This window comes from Bidens hawaiensis, unplaced genomic scaffold (assembly GCF_021521415.1).
Source record: "Bidens hawaiensis isolate Kalapana, Puna unplaced genomic scaffold, B.hawaiensis_p1.1 tig00043550_1, whole genome shotgun sequence".
Taxonomy (NCBI): Eukaryota; Viridiplantae; Streptophyta; class Magnoliopsida; order Asterales; family Asteraceae; genus Bidens; species Bidens hawaiensis.
In genome coordinates, this window is record NW_027505843.1 from 128,812 (window position 1) to 141,507 (window position 12,696).

Genomic DNA, 12,696 nt, shown 5'->3' on the forward strand with positions numbered 1-12,696 from the left:
GTAAAATCTTTTAAAGAATTTACTTGTATCAGTTTTTCACCATGGAGGGTAAGGTAAGTAATATTTGTCATATATCCTAGGATTAAGAGCTAGTCAAACAAGTAATATCTATCATATATATATATATATACACACCAGATTGAAAAAGAGAATGGAATGAAAACAAACATAGGGTATGGATGAAATGAAATTTGGGTGTTTTAAAGGAAATGAAATGGACTAGGTAATGAGTCATTTCATTCATTTGATCAGCCGGACACACTTTTCTCCATTCCCTCGTAATTGGTCATTCCATTCCGTCCTCCATTCATGCATACCAAACGTTACCTAAGTTATGGAAAAACTAAAAATAAATGTAAAACTAAGGAACACGAAAATAGATTGAAAAACCAACAAAACACTAAATATACTAAGCGAGTTTCTGTCACTTATTACCATGACATTTAGTCGAAAAAACATGTTTTCTTATGAAACAAAAATGAAAAAGATAACTACAAAATTTTTTTCTTATCCCATGTAACGTACAGTTATACCTCTAAAAATATATTATAGAACGCTTTTAAAATTTTTTTTTTACTCATTCCCAACACAAATAAAAGTATAACCGAAACAAAAGTAATTAAAAATGGTAATAGTGGGAGGAGACAGTTAAGAAAGCGTAGTCTCAACATTAGGTCGTCGGTTGGTTGGTTGAATCTACAGGTAATAATAACAATTCAGATCACCGATCTGTTACGTTCATCTTGTTCATGTTAGCTAGCTCCACTCGAAATCTGATCTGAACCCTAGCTGCATCAAGCACCCAATGTCATCATCTCTGGGTGGCCAATCCCGTTGCGGATGGCTGCTGGGTCCATCACTGGACAAGATCATCAAAAACGCCGCTTGGCGCAAACACTCCCACATCGTCGCCGCTGCCAAATCCGCACTCGACAAACTCGAAACCCTAACCGACGATCCCTCATTCTCCACCCCTCTCTACGGCGTCTCCGACCCCGACTCCCTCATCCTCCCCTTGATCCTCGCCATCGACTCCTCCTCCCCCAAAGTCGTCGAACCCGCCCTCGACTGCGCCTACCGCCTCTTCTCCCTCCGCCTCATCCGCTGCGAAATCGACCTCCCTTCCGACGACTCGCCCAGCATTATCTCCCGGCTAGTCGATTCTGTCTGTAAGTGTAACGGCTTGGGAGAAGAGATTGTCGAGCTAGCCGTGCTTAAGACGCTGTTGTCCGCAGTTAGGTCGACTACGGTTTTAATTAGGGCGGATTGCGTTAACCAGATTGTTAAGACTTGTTATAATATTTATCTAGGAGGTGTGAACGGGACGAATCAGATCTGCGCCAAGGCCGTGCTGGCGCAGATGATGACGATTGTGTTTGCTCGGGTCGAAGCGGACTCGCTGCTGGCGACGTTTAACACCGTGTCGGTGGCGGAGTTGTTGGAGTTTAATGATCGGAATTTGAACGAGGGGAGTTCGGTGTTGTTTGTGCAGAATTTGATCAATGATGTGGTTTATACGAATGTTGGTGATGCGAATCATGATGCGATTGCGTCGCCTGCGCCTGAGCTGCAGGAGGTGAAAGTGGAGTCGCCTTCTGCGGAGGGTGAGTCGGGTGAGAAGGATGATTTGAGTGGGTATACGAAGATTAGGGATGCTGGGGTTATGGTGTTTAAGAATCTGTGTAAGTTGTCGATGAAGTTCTCTTCGCAGGAGCAGTCGGATGATCAGATTCTGTTGAGGGGGAAGATGTTGTCTCTGGAGCTGTTGAAGGTGATCATGGACAATGCCGGTCCGTTATGGAGTACAAATGAGAGGCAAGTAATTTCATGTCTCTTAACTGAATCACACTCTGTTAATTGTAGTAGTTAATAGCTCTCATATGTATCTGTATTTCTAACTAAGGGGGTGTTTGGTAGAGAGATTTGAGGGTGGAGAATTAGGTTTCTCTTGTTTGGGAGAATTAGGCGGAGAATTGGGCGGAGAATTGGTTTTCTCTGAGAATTGGGTGTAGGCAAAAAGTAGAGAAATCCAATTCTCTCCATTTGGAAGAGAAATGGAATTCTCTCTGCTTCTAAATCGCGTCTCTGCTCTACTCCGTTCGCGTATGATGATGATGATGCTCCGACCGGCGATGGTGATGATGATGCCGACGTCCGGCACGGCGGCCGACGCCGCAGCCACGTCCGTTCGCGTCTCTGAGCCAAAACGAAACCCTAAATCGCGAGGCGGTGTTGCGAGGCGGAACCCTAAATCGCGGTGTTGATGTTGCGCGGCGATGATGATGACGCTCTACTCCGTTCGCGGTGTTGCGACGCGTCTCTGAGCCACCATTTCTCCACCATGATGATGCCGAGGCGGAACCCTAATCACGTCTCTGCTCCCGTTTCTCCACCCATTTCTCTATTGTACCAAACAAAGGAAATGATTGTCAATTCTCCACCCATTTCTATTTCTCTCCAATTCCATTTCTCTCCCATTTCTATTTCCATTTCTTCCCATTCTTTTTCTCTGTACCAAACACCCCCTAAGTTCTTGCATTGATCTAGCATATATGATCTTGGAATTAGGGGCTTGTAGAAACTAGAAACACCATACTATATTTGTGAAATGAGATCTTTTCAATGTAGTGTTCTCAATACTTGTAGACGGAAAATAATTTCTTAAGTTAGGAAAAGATATTCAATATTAAAGAAAGAATAATTCATATTTACCAAGGAGCCAGCTGATCCTTAGAAGCCCATTTAATCAAACTATACGATTTTGCTAATTTGTAAGAGGTGATATTTTTTTAATCATATAACTGCAATGCTATTCATTTCTAGGCATGAGCATTTTAAACACAATATCAAATCATTTGCAATGTCTCCCTTGGCTCTTTATAAAATTTCTAGCTATTAATTATATAAATTATGTATAGAACATATTTTACAGCCCTAACGTGTGGACTTAGCTTCACATATCATTCGGTAAACTTAATTGGCCTTCATCTATTCATCTTTCTTTTGATATTCTAATAAATTAACATACCATTCTGTCTTTCATGAGGATTAGTTGTGTTTCACCTTGAAGTCTAATTTGTTAGATAAACTGTTTATGAGAATATGAGATAAATACAAACACAATACATCAATGTTCTTAATGCATAACATGGTGTAACTAAAGAGGACATGAGATGTTTTTGTTTACCAAAAAGAACCACTTTTGTATTTTTAAGAAAATTATGTAATATGGAGGCATGCATAAATAAATCCTTAGCTAAGTGGTAATCCTTGAAGTTTGAAAGAGGGTTTTTGCGTGATAAGAAAACAAACCAGGGTTAATGAAATAATGCTGAGATTAGATTAGCATCATGTTGTTTTCTCTAGTCATGGTGATATTTGTAGAATTATTGTTTCATCAGAAGACCAACAGTAACTCATATCTATAATAATAAAAACATATATTATTTTCAAAACACTTTCAATTAATTGCTCAATAACTCCTATTTTATGTCTTTTGGATTTCAATATAAACTCTGTACAAACTTGTTTTGTGAATTTCTTATGGTAGTAGAAATATTGGGATAGATACTGGAAATCTGAAGTACTGAAATTAAGATAAGTAGCCTAATTCAAGATAGGCTGGATCTCCGATTACAAGGATTAAAACCTTAATTTGATAAAATAAACATTGGCCCCTAAATAAATGGAGAACGATTTGCTAATATTATTGCTAATTAACGGTTATTGGGCTTAACTCTCCGCTACGCTTTCTCCTACTAATTCTCTCAGTCAGTTAGGTTTAGGCGGGTATTGGGAGCAGTAACTACAAACAGGGTTCGTGTCATTTTATGTGAGTTTGTTACATTAGTTTACTACTTAAAAGTGAGCGAGTATTTGCAGATGTTCTAAATAATATTAGACTTCAACTAGAGTAGTCTGAAAGTTTTACCAATTTTGTTATTTTAAATTTCTTTACCATTCTTGCTTCAGAACAAATTTGATGAACTACTTTGTTTGCACAACTAGTTTATTACTTGGTTCTTCAGTAAAACTTGCATATTGCACACACACACACACATATAATACTAAACTAAATTTTGAATGGATGTAAGTTAATTAATTAGATATTAGAATAATTTTTGAAAATTCAATTTAAAAAATATGTAATATCTTTTATCATATGCCAATAATATGTCACTATTGGCTCTATCTTGAATGTGTTGAAGAAATCTTCCAAATGATGTAATTTGTTAAAAGGAAAAAAAACACACTTATATGTGTGTGTGTGTGCGCGTATTCGTTATACGTTACTAATTTAAGACTAGTTAACTTTTCAGTCTTATATGAAAAATAGGTTATAGGGGTAGTTAGTTACTTTTAAGGTTTATACTTCATATATAAGTGGTATTGTACCATTATGTTATAAGTAACTAAAATGATGTCATCATCAATAACAACATTTTTTGATTGAGTTCAGTTAACCATTAAGATTGCACCATCTATATGATTTAGAAAAAGATGATTTCATTTAGAATTTGTTTTACGATGGCAAATAGATTTGAGCCACTTATTTTGTGAAAAATTTATTTGCTACAATGTGATAAACTTTTCGGGTAGCACAAATAACGCGCGAGACAGTGTTTAAGATAGCTACTAGCCCACTAAATGTTCGAGGTACAATATTCTATTATGATTAATCAGTTATCTGGTCATTTGCTTTTTTACTTGCTTCACTTTTCTTTGCATGTAGGTTGACTCAGCTGTTTTATATTTGAATTTCTTTTCTCTTCCAACAGTTAATATAAACTTACAATCTTCATATCTGTTGATTTTGAATATCTTACTTTACAGGTTCCTAAATGTCATCAAACAGTTTCTTTGCCTGTCATTGTTAAAGAACAGTGCATTGTCAGTCATGTCAATTTTTCAGCTTCTCTGTTCGATATTTCAGAGCTTATTATTGAAATACCGATCTGTATTGAAATCAGAAATTGGAATATTTTTCCCCATGCTCATTCTCCGTGTGCTTGAATACATACTTCAGCCAAGCTTCATACAGAAGATGACAATCCTGAATTTACTGGACAAAATATCTCAGGATTCACAGATTATGATTGACATTTTTGTCAACTATGATTGTGATGTTGACTCCCCCAATATATTTGAAAGGTAAGAATCAGTTAAAATTCATTAATTTTCCAGTTAGTTTTTGTTAAACAACTAAGAGCATTCACCTTGGAGCCTCTATATCCCTACTTTCTATATATTATAGAGGAAAAAATAGAGAACATCTAAAACACTACTACGTTGAATTATCTATAATAGAGAAAAATTAGAGAGCACTAAAATACACCTCTATATTTAGAGGCTAATAAAGTAAACCTCTATATTTTTTTTGTGAATGCTTAAGAAAGAGAAAAAATATTAAAATAATTGTTTGTGTGTAAGATAGAGATAGAGATGGTGAGTTGGATGTAGAAGGAGGCTCTAATGTGAATGCTCTAAGCAGTATAATTGATAAAACTTTATATATTTCTTTCATGATGATGCTGGGATTTTGGGTTAGTAAATTGTATTTAAACATTGTTAATTCCGTCAGACGTTTGCAGGACTGTGAATGGTCTTCTGAAAACTGCTCTGGGTCCACCTCCTGGTTCCACAACCACATTGACTCCAGTGCATGATTTAACATTCCGGTTTGAATCAGTTAAGTGTTTGGTTACAATCGTCAAGTCTATGGGAGTTTGGATGGACCAACAGCTTAGAATTAGTGAATATAGTGTTGTACGCAACACATCTGATAATAACAATGATACTAGTCTTGAGTCTAGTAACACAAGTCTTGGAGGTGATGAAGCAAGTCTTCCTGATTTTGAGTTGCACCAAGAAGCTATTAATGACCATTCCACTGCAACCCTTGAGCAACGGCGGGCTTATAAGTTAGAACTCCAGGTACATAATTTGATTATATGGTGCATATGTTATGTGCATAAAAAACTATTAAACGAATTTGTTCATCTATTTTTTTTTAAGTTTTTAAAGTTTACTTAAACATGTGTAGGTAATATAACCTACACATGACTTGCACATGCGTTACTTTTTTTGTTTTAGGAGAGATGAATAAACATTGCATTTCAATCATTTTCCTATATTTAAAAAAAATGAGATATGAGTTATTTATTTTGTTTTTCACAAAGAATTGTGTTCCACCTGGAGCCCTCTCTCTATATATGCATGCATATATGTATATGCGTGTATATATTTCTATAAAATATTAGCAGTATTGTCTTTTCTATTACATTTAGCATGCAAACATGTAAAATGCTATAGCAATGATCTTAACAATCAATGATTCATTGGAAGATGCCATTTCATCTCATTATGCATGCCATACTTTTGAGTAGTCTTTTGTATGTTTTTAATAATACTATTATGCTTATCTGATGTTTTTAAGTTCCGACTTTTTATACTATTCTGTACTAAAACTTTTACCTTGCTATAATTGCAGAAAGGTATTTCCTTATTCAATAGAAAACCTTCGAAGGGTATTGAATTCCTAATAAGTAACAAAAAGATTGATGCAACGCCTGAAGCAGTCGCATTGTTTTTGAAGAACACTTCTGGTCTTAACGAGACTGTGATTGGTGACTATTTGGGTGAAAGGGAAGATTTCTTATTGAAGGTAATGCATGCTTATGTGGACTCCTTTAAGTTTGATGGAATGGATTTTGGTGAAGCTATTAGATTTTTCTTAAGGGGTTTCAGATTGCCCGGTGAGGCCCAGAAAATTGACCGTATTATGGAGAAATTTGCAGAGCGTTATTGTAAGTGTAACCCTAATTCGTTTACTAGTGCCGACACAGCTTATGTTCTTGCATATTCTGTGATTATGCTGAATACGGATGCCCATAACAGCATGGTGAAAGACAAGGTGAGGTTTACCAATTTACCAATTTGGCAGTTCTTTATGAAACATTATTTAGACCTTATCTGACTTTGATGCATGTTTATATACATATAAGATGAGCAAAGCTGATTTTATTCGCAACAATCGTGGGATTGATGATGGGAAGGACTTACCTGAAGAGAATTTGGGTGCTTTATATGATCAAATTGTGAAGAATGAAATAAAGATGAAAGCTGACACTTCAGCACCGCAAAGCAAGCAGACAAACAGTGTTAATAGGTTATTGGGGTTGGATGGTATACTTAATCTTGTTTGGAAGCAGACCGAGGAAAAACCGATGGGTGCGAATGGAGCCCTTATAAAGCACATTCAAGAGCAGTTCAAGGAAAAATCAGGAAAATCAGAGTAAGTAATATAATACCGTAGTTATAATTTTTATTTTCTGATTCTATATATCTGTTTTGTAATGTTTCTTTCTTGCAGGTCTACTTACTATGCTGTTGCAGATGCTGCAATATTGAGGTTTATGGTAGAAGTGTGCTGGGGCCCAATGCTTGCTGCATTTAGTGTGACTCTGGACCAGAGTGATGATCGAGCTGCCACTAATTATTGTTTACAGGGGTTTAGGCATGCCGTGCATGTGACAGCGGTAATGGGTATGCAGACACAGAGAGACGCGTTTGTCACATCTGTTGCAAAGTTTACATACCTTCATTGTGCTGCAGATATGAAGCAGAAAAATGTTGATGCTGTCAAGGTACTCATCTTTTATCTCCTGTAACGAACCCGAATGGAGCATGTATGTGTTGGTTTGTTTAACTTTAGCGAACAAACGATCAAACACAAAAATAAAGAGTAAGGTTATTCTTTTTCAATTTTGTTTGCTAAGAAAATAAGCATGTTTGTGTTCATTTATGTTTGTCTGTTAACATTATAAATGGACGGTTTACGAACATAGATGAACGAACATAACCCAGCTAAACTAGCTAAAAGTAATGCGAAGAACAATGAGTTGGGCCTAAAAAGTTATTAAATCTATACTAAGTTGTAATGTGCGAAAGAAATTTAAATGAATATATTACTGAACATAATCGAGCGAACTTAAACAAACATAAACGAATGTTCATGAACAAAGATGAAAGAACTAGACATGTGTTCATGTTTGTTCGTTTTACTTAATGAACAAAATTTTGTTCATGTTTGTTTGGTTATTAAATAAACGAACATAAACGCACTTCCTGCTGAATGGTTTACAAACTGTTCACTGAACGTTTGGTTTGTTTACAGGTCTATAATGTTAATCTATAGATAGACCCACATTTGACTTGTAACTGTTTTTTTGATTGGTAGACAATAATAGCAATAGCTATAGAAAACGGGAATTATCTTCAGGATGCATGGGAGCATATATTGACTTGTCTGTCTCGGTTTGAGCATTTGCAACTATTGGGAGAGGGTGCTCCATCTGATGCCTCGTTTTTAAGTGGCTCAAACGTTGAAACACCAGAAGACAAATCAATGAGGCCCAGTTTTTCATCTTTGAAAAAGAAAGGAACCCTACAGAATCCAGTTGTGATGGCAGTTGTAAGAGGCAGTTCATATGACAGTACTTCTCTGGGAGCCAATACAGCAGGATTGGTGACCCCGGATCAAATTAGCAACTTCATTTCCAATTTGAACCTGCTTGAACAGATAGGGAATTTTGAGCTTAATCACATTTTTGCTCACAGCCAAAGGCTAGACAGTGAAGCGATAGTTGCTTTTGTGAAAGCTCTTTGTAAAGTTTCTATGTCGGAGTTGCAATCCCCAACCGATCCTCGAGTATTCAGTCTGACAAAAATAGTGGAAGTTGCGTAAGATCCTATCTTTGTATCTCTTAACACACACAAACACACACACACACACACATATGGGGCGTTCATTTCAAAACCAATAATATGTTGAGCAATAAACCATGTTTTTTTAATTTTACTTTTTTTTATTGAAGCACTATGTACAAGTGCTTATGCGGTCTATAACAGACTACTATTGGTTCTGAAACGAACGAGCCCCTATATATGTGTGTGCTGTTCAATTTTTTTTAATATCCTCAAGTTTGTTTTGGTTACTTGTATGCCTTGCAACATGTTTAGGTTCTCACATAGCAACCTAATTAATACCTTGATTGATAAGAAAGATCATGTATTTAAGTTGTGAAAAAATAGTTGACTAGTTCTTGCAATGTAAAAACACTTGGTACTTTTAGGGTGTGTTTGGGATTCCTTATTTTCCTCTCCTTATGACTTATGATGGTTGAATAAGTCCTTTTTGTGTTAACAAAGTGTTTGGGAACACATAAGGCCTTTTCCATATCTCCTTAACAACAAGGCCAAAATAAGGGTTTTCAATAAGTTGGAGTTTGCTAACTTATCTCCTTATAGGATTAGAATACCCATTACACCCTTCCAAGTTCCATTCCACCAACTTATTCACTTATACAAAAATGTCCTTTTTGGTCATTTTACATCAATAAGTTAAACCAAACACTTTTTAAAAAACAAATTATTGTCTTATGTTAATCCAAACACTTTTTTGAAAACTCCTTATTAGAAAGCCATAAGACCTTTTCAACTTATCACAAAAAGGCCTTTTTGCCTTAAATAAGGGGTCCCAAACACACCCTTAAACATGATACTTTGTGACTGGTAAAAGGATAGTAGGATAAGCTTGTTGTACAAAATCTTTCTTGCAAGGTATTAAGTTCGACATTTTTTTCTTATGAGTTTTACACATCATTTCATTTGAATTTTCTTCAGGCACTACAACATGAACCGCATCAGATTAGTGTGGTCCCGCATTTGGAGTGTCCTTTCAGATTTCTTTGTTTCAGTTGGCTTATCAGAAAACCTGTCAGTCGCCATCTTTGTCATGGATTCGTTGCGCCAGCTGTCCATGAAATTTCTTGAGCGAGAAGAGCTGGCAAACTACAATTTCCAAAACGAGTTCTTGAGACCATTTGTCATAGTCATGCAGAAAAGCAATTCTGTTGAAATCAGAGAATTAATTGTTCGTTGCATCTCACAAATGATCCTGAGCCGTGTCAGTAATGTAAAATCTGGTTGGAAAAGTGTCTTCATGGTATGTTTTGTTATTTTATTTTATTTTTTTCTTGCTATTGTTACATATGTCATATTTTGTTTCAATTTTGTCTGTTATATTTTGTTAACAGGCGTTAACCGCTGCTGCTGCTGATGAAAGAAAAAATGTAGTCGTGTTAGCATTTGAGACGATGGAGAAAATAGTACGCGAATATTTTCCTTATATAACCGAGACCGAGACTGCAACGTTTACTGATTGTGTCAGATGCCTAATCACCTTCACCAATAGCAGATTTGACAGTGATGTAAGCTTAAACGCCATCGCTTTTCTTCGCTTCTGTGCTGTCAAGCTTGCCGAAGGCGGCCTTATTTGCAATACAGAAACTGCAATAACTGCCGCTGCTGTTGCTGCTGCTGCTGCTGATGATGATTTAAGCATTTCAGTGGCGAAGGAAGCTGATAAAGAAACTCTAATGGATGTAGACAAGAATGCTTCTTATTGGATCCCTCTACTGAGTGGTAGTTTACCTAATTATCCATCTTAATCTATGAAATGGGGCGATTTGGATTGCTTTTTTTTTAGTCTCAGATTGTATGTAACTATATTTTGTTGCTGTTTCAGGGCTATCTTTGTTAACATCTGATCCTAGATTAGCTATCAGAAAGAGTTCTTTAGAAGTGCTTTTCAACATATTAAAGGACCACGGCCATGTGTTTTCCCGCTTATTTTGGATAACCGTTATCAACTCAGTAATCTTTCCAATTTTCAAGAACGTGAGTGGTGAAAAGGAAGATAAAGACCCGTCTTCACCAAAACCTGCCTGCTGGGATTCTGAAACTTGCTCTGTTGCAACTCGGTGTTTAATCGATCTATTTATCAACTTTTTTGGTGTGATGAGGGGCCATTTAGGTGCGGTTGTGTCACTAGTAGCAGGGTTGTTGAAAAATACAGGTCAAGGGTGTGCTAGAAGTGGAGTGTCGGGATTGATGCGTTTGGCGGGTGAGTTGGGAGGCGTGCTAACTGAAGACGAGTGGTCGTGCATTTTTGTTTCTTTGAAAGAAACAGCGGCTTCTTTGTTGCCTGGCTTTCTTAAACTTTTGAGAATTATGGATAGGATTGAATTTGGTTCGTCTAATGCTGCTCAGTCAACGTTTTATGATGATGATGATGGCGGACAGACGACTTTGACCAGTCGTAATGGCATGATTGAAGATTATGATGATGACAACTTGCAGACTGCGGGATATGTTGTTTCAAGAATGAAAACCCATATTTCAACACAACTACTTATCATGCAGGTTCTCTCTCTCTCTTTATATATATATATATGTGTGTGTGTGTGTGTACATAAACTGTTCGTGGCAACATTTAACCTGTTTTTTTTTTTAATAGTAGTTTAACTTTCACCTGTGAGTGTGCATGAAACTGAAATAACCGAACCCATCGAAAAATTGACGGGCTGGTTTCATGTTTTTCCGTTCTTTTGGGCCACATTTTGGCTTAAATTTAAACTCAAATGTTAAAAAAACCGAAACCAAACTGGATCAATTGTGAAAACTGAAAAAACTTAACCCTTTGAATTTCCGTTTTTCGTTCGGTTTGAGTTCAAAACCGACCCATGCACGTCCCTACTTTTACCCGTAAAATTGGTTGAAAGTGCCATTTCAAGGTAGAGTATAAATATATCACTGCTTTTTCCTTCTGTTTGCAGGTAACAACTGATATCTACAACATGCAGCAGCACTTGCTTAAGGCCTCAAGTGTAAAAGTCGTGCTTGAATTATTTTCCCAAACAGTAACTCACGCTCGTAACTTAAGCTCGGACACGAGCCTACACATAAAGCTGCAAAGAGCATGCTCGATCCTTGAGATTCCAGACCCGCCTGTAGTACACTTCGAAAACGAATCTTATCAAAACATACTCAACACATTGCACCATTTACTGATAAGCGACCCGTCTTTGTCAGAACAAATGGGCATAGAATCACACTTATTTTCAATATGTGAAGAAATTATACAAATATACTTATCATGTTGTAGACTGCAACAACCGAAGCAACAGCAGAAACCCGTTCACTGGATCCTTCCACTGAACTCAGCAGTGAAGGACGAGTTAGGGGCAAGAACGTCGTTACTCGTGTCGGCATTGAGGGTTTTAAGTGAAGTAGAGCAGGCGCGGTTTAGGAGGTATGCTTGTACCTTGTTCCCGCTGCTTGTTGAGTTGGTGCGTTGTGAGCATACTTCGCGGGAAGTTCAGCCTGTTCTAAGCAACTTGTTTCAGACATGTATAGGCCCGATAATAATGAATGCTTGACAGTTTACTCACCTATATATACATGTAGTATGGTAGCATATGGCAGGCATGATATATCTTTTGCTACATTTTTGGTACCATGGAGAGAAACGGTGGTGTATGATTTGTAATGTAATGTGGTCGTGTAATTTTTATTAATTAATTAATACAAGCAATTGTCCTGGTTACATTATTTCCGAAAGAGCTTAAAACATAAAGAATACAATTTAACGAGTTTTAAATGTCCATTTAATCATATCATGTGGCTCTATCCTTCTTACTTGTCAATCATGGGTGTTTAAGAACAATGTCCATTTAATCATATCATGTGGCTCTATACACAACCCATGACCCCACGTTAACAATCTTAAATGAACACATTGTTCTGATGTGTTTATATCATTATCATCCCTAATTTATATGTGGATGTGATCAT

General features: G+C 36.8%; 1 protein-coding gene across 2 annotated transcripts; it reads left to right on the forward strand.

The window, feature by feature from the left end:
• The first annotated feature begins 779 nt into the window (after window positions 1-779).
• LOC143615578 (brefeldin A-inhibited guanine nucleotide-exchange protein 1-like) lies at window positions 780-12,388 on the forward strand. 2 transcript variants are annotated; one of them, XM_077088678.1, is made up of 11 exons: window positions 780-1,865; window positions 4,779-5,151; window positions 5,592-5,934; window positions 6,491-6,913; window positions 7,005-7,294; window positions 7,373-7,646; window positions 8,240-8,742; window positions 9,685-10,006; window positions 10,098-10,485; window positions 10,589-11,265; window positions 11,679-12,388. In XM_077088678.1, exons 1-11 carry the CDS (start codon window positions 806-808, stop codon window positions 12,279-12,281), a joined length of 5,256 nt encoding a protein of 1,751 aa, XP_076944793.1. In that variant the 5' UTR covers window positions 780-805; the 3' UTR covers window positions 12,282-12,388. The 2 variants fall into 2 exon arrangements, with proteins under 2 accessions (XP_076944793.1, XP_076944792.1); XM_077088677.1 differs by having other exon boundaries at window positions 780-1,815; window positions 4,834-5,151.
• The last annotated feature ends 308 nt before the right edge of the window (window positions 12,389-12,696 follow it).

What these genes read in the sequence shown, in the direction of transcription:
- LOC143615578 (XM_077088678.1), top strand. Translation starts at nt 806, where the DNA reads ATGTCATCATCTCTGGGTGGCCAATCCCGTTGCGGATGGCTGCTGGGT. An exon ending in TCCCCCAATATATTTGAAAG is followed by an intron (nt 5,152 to 5,591) that starts GTAAGAATCAGT and finishes AGACGTTTGCAG; the next exon opens with GACTGTGAATGGTCTTCTGA. An exon ending in GTTGGAAAAGTGTCTTCATG is followed by an intron (nt 10,007 to 10,097) that starts GTATGTTTTGTT and finishes TTTTGTTAACAG; the next exon opens with GCGTTAACCGCTGCTGCTGC.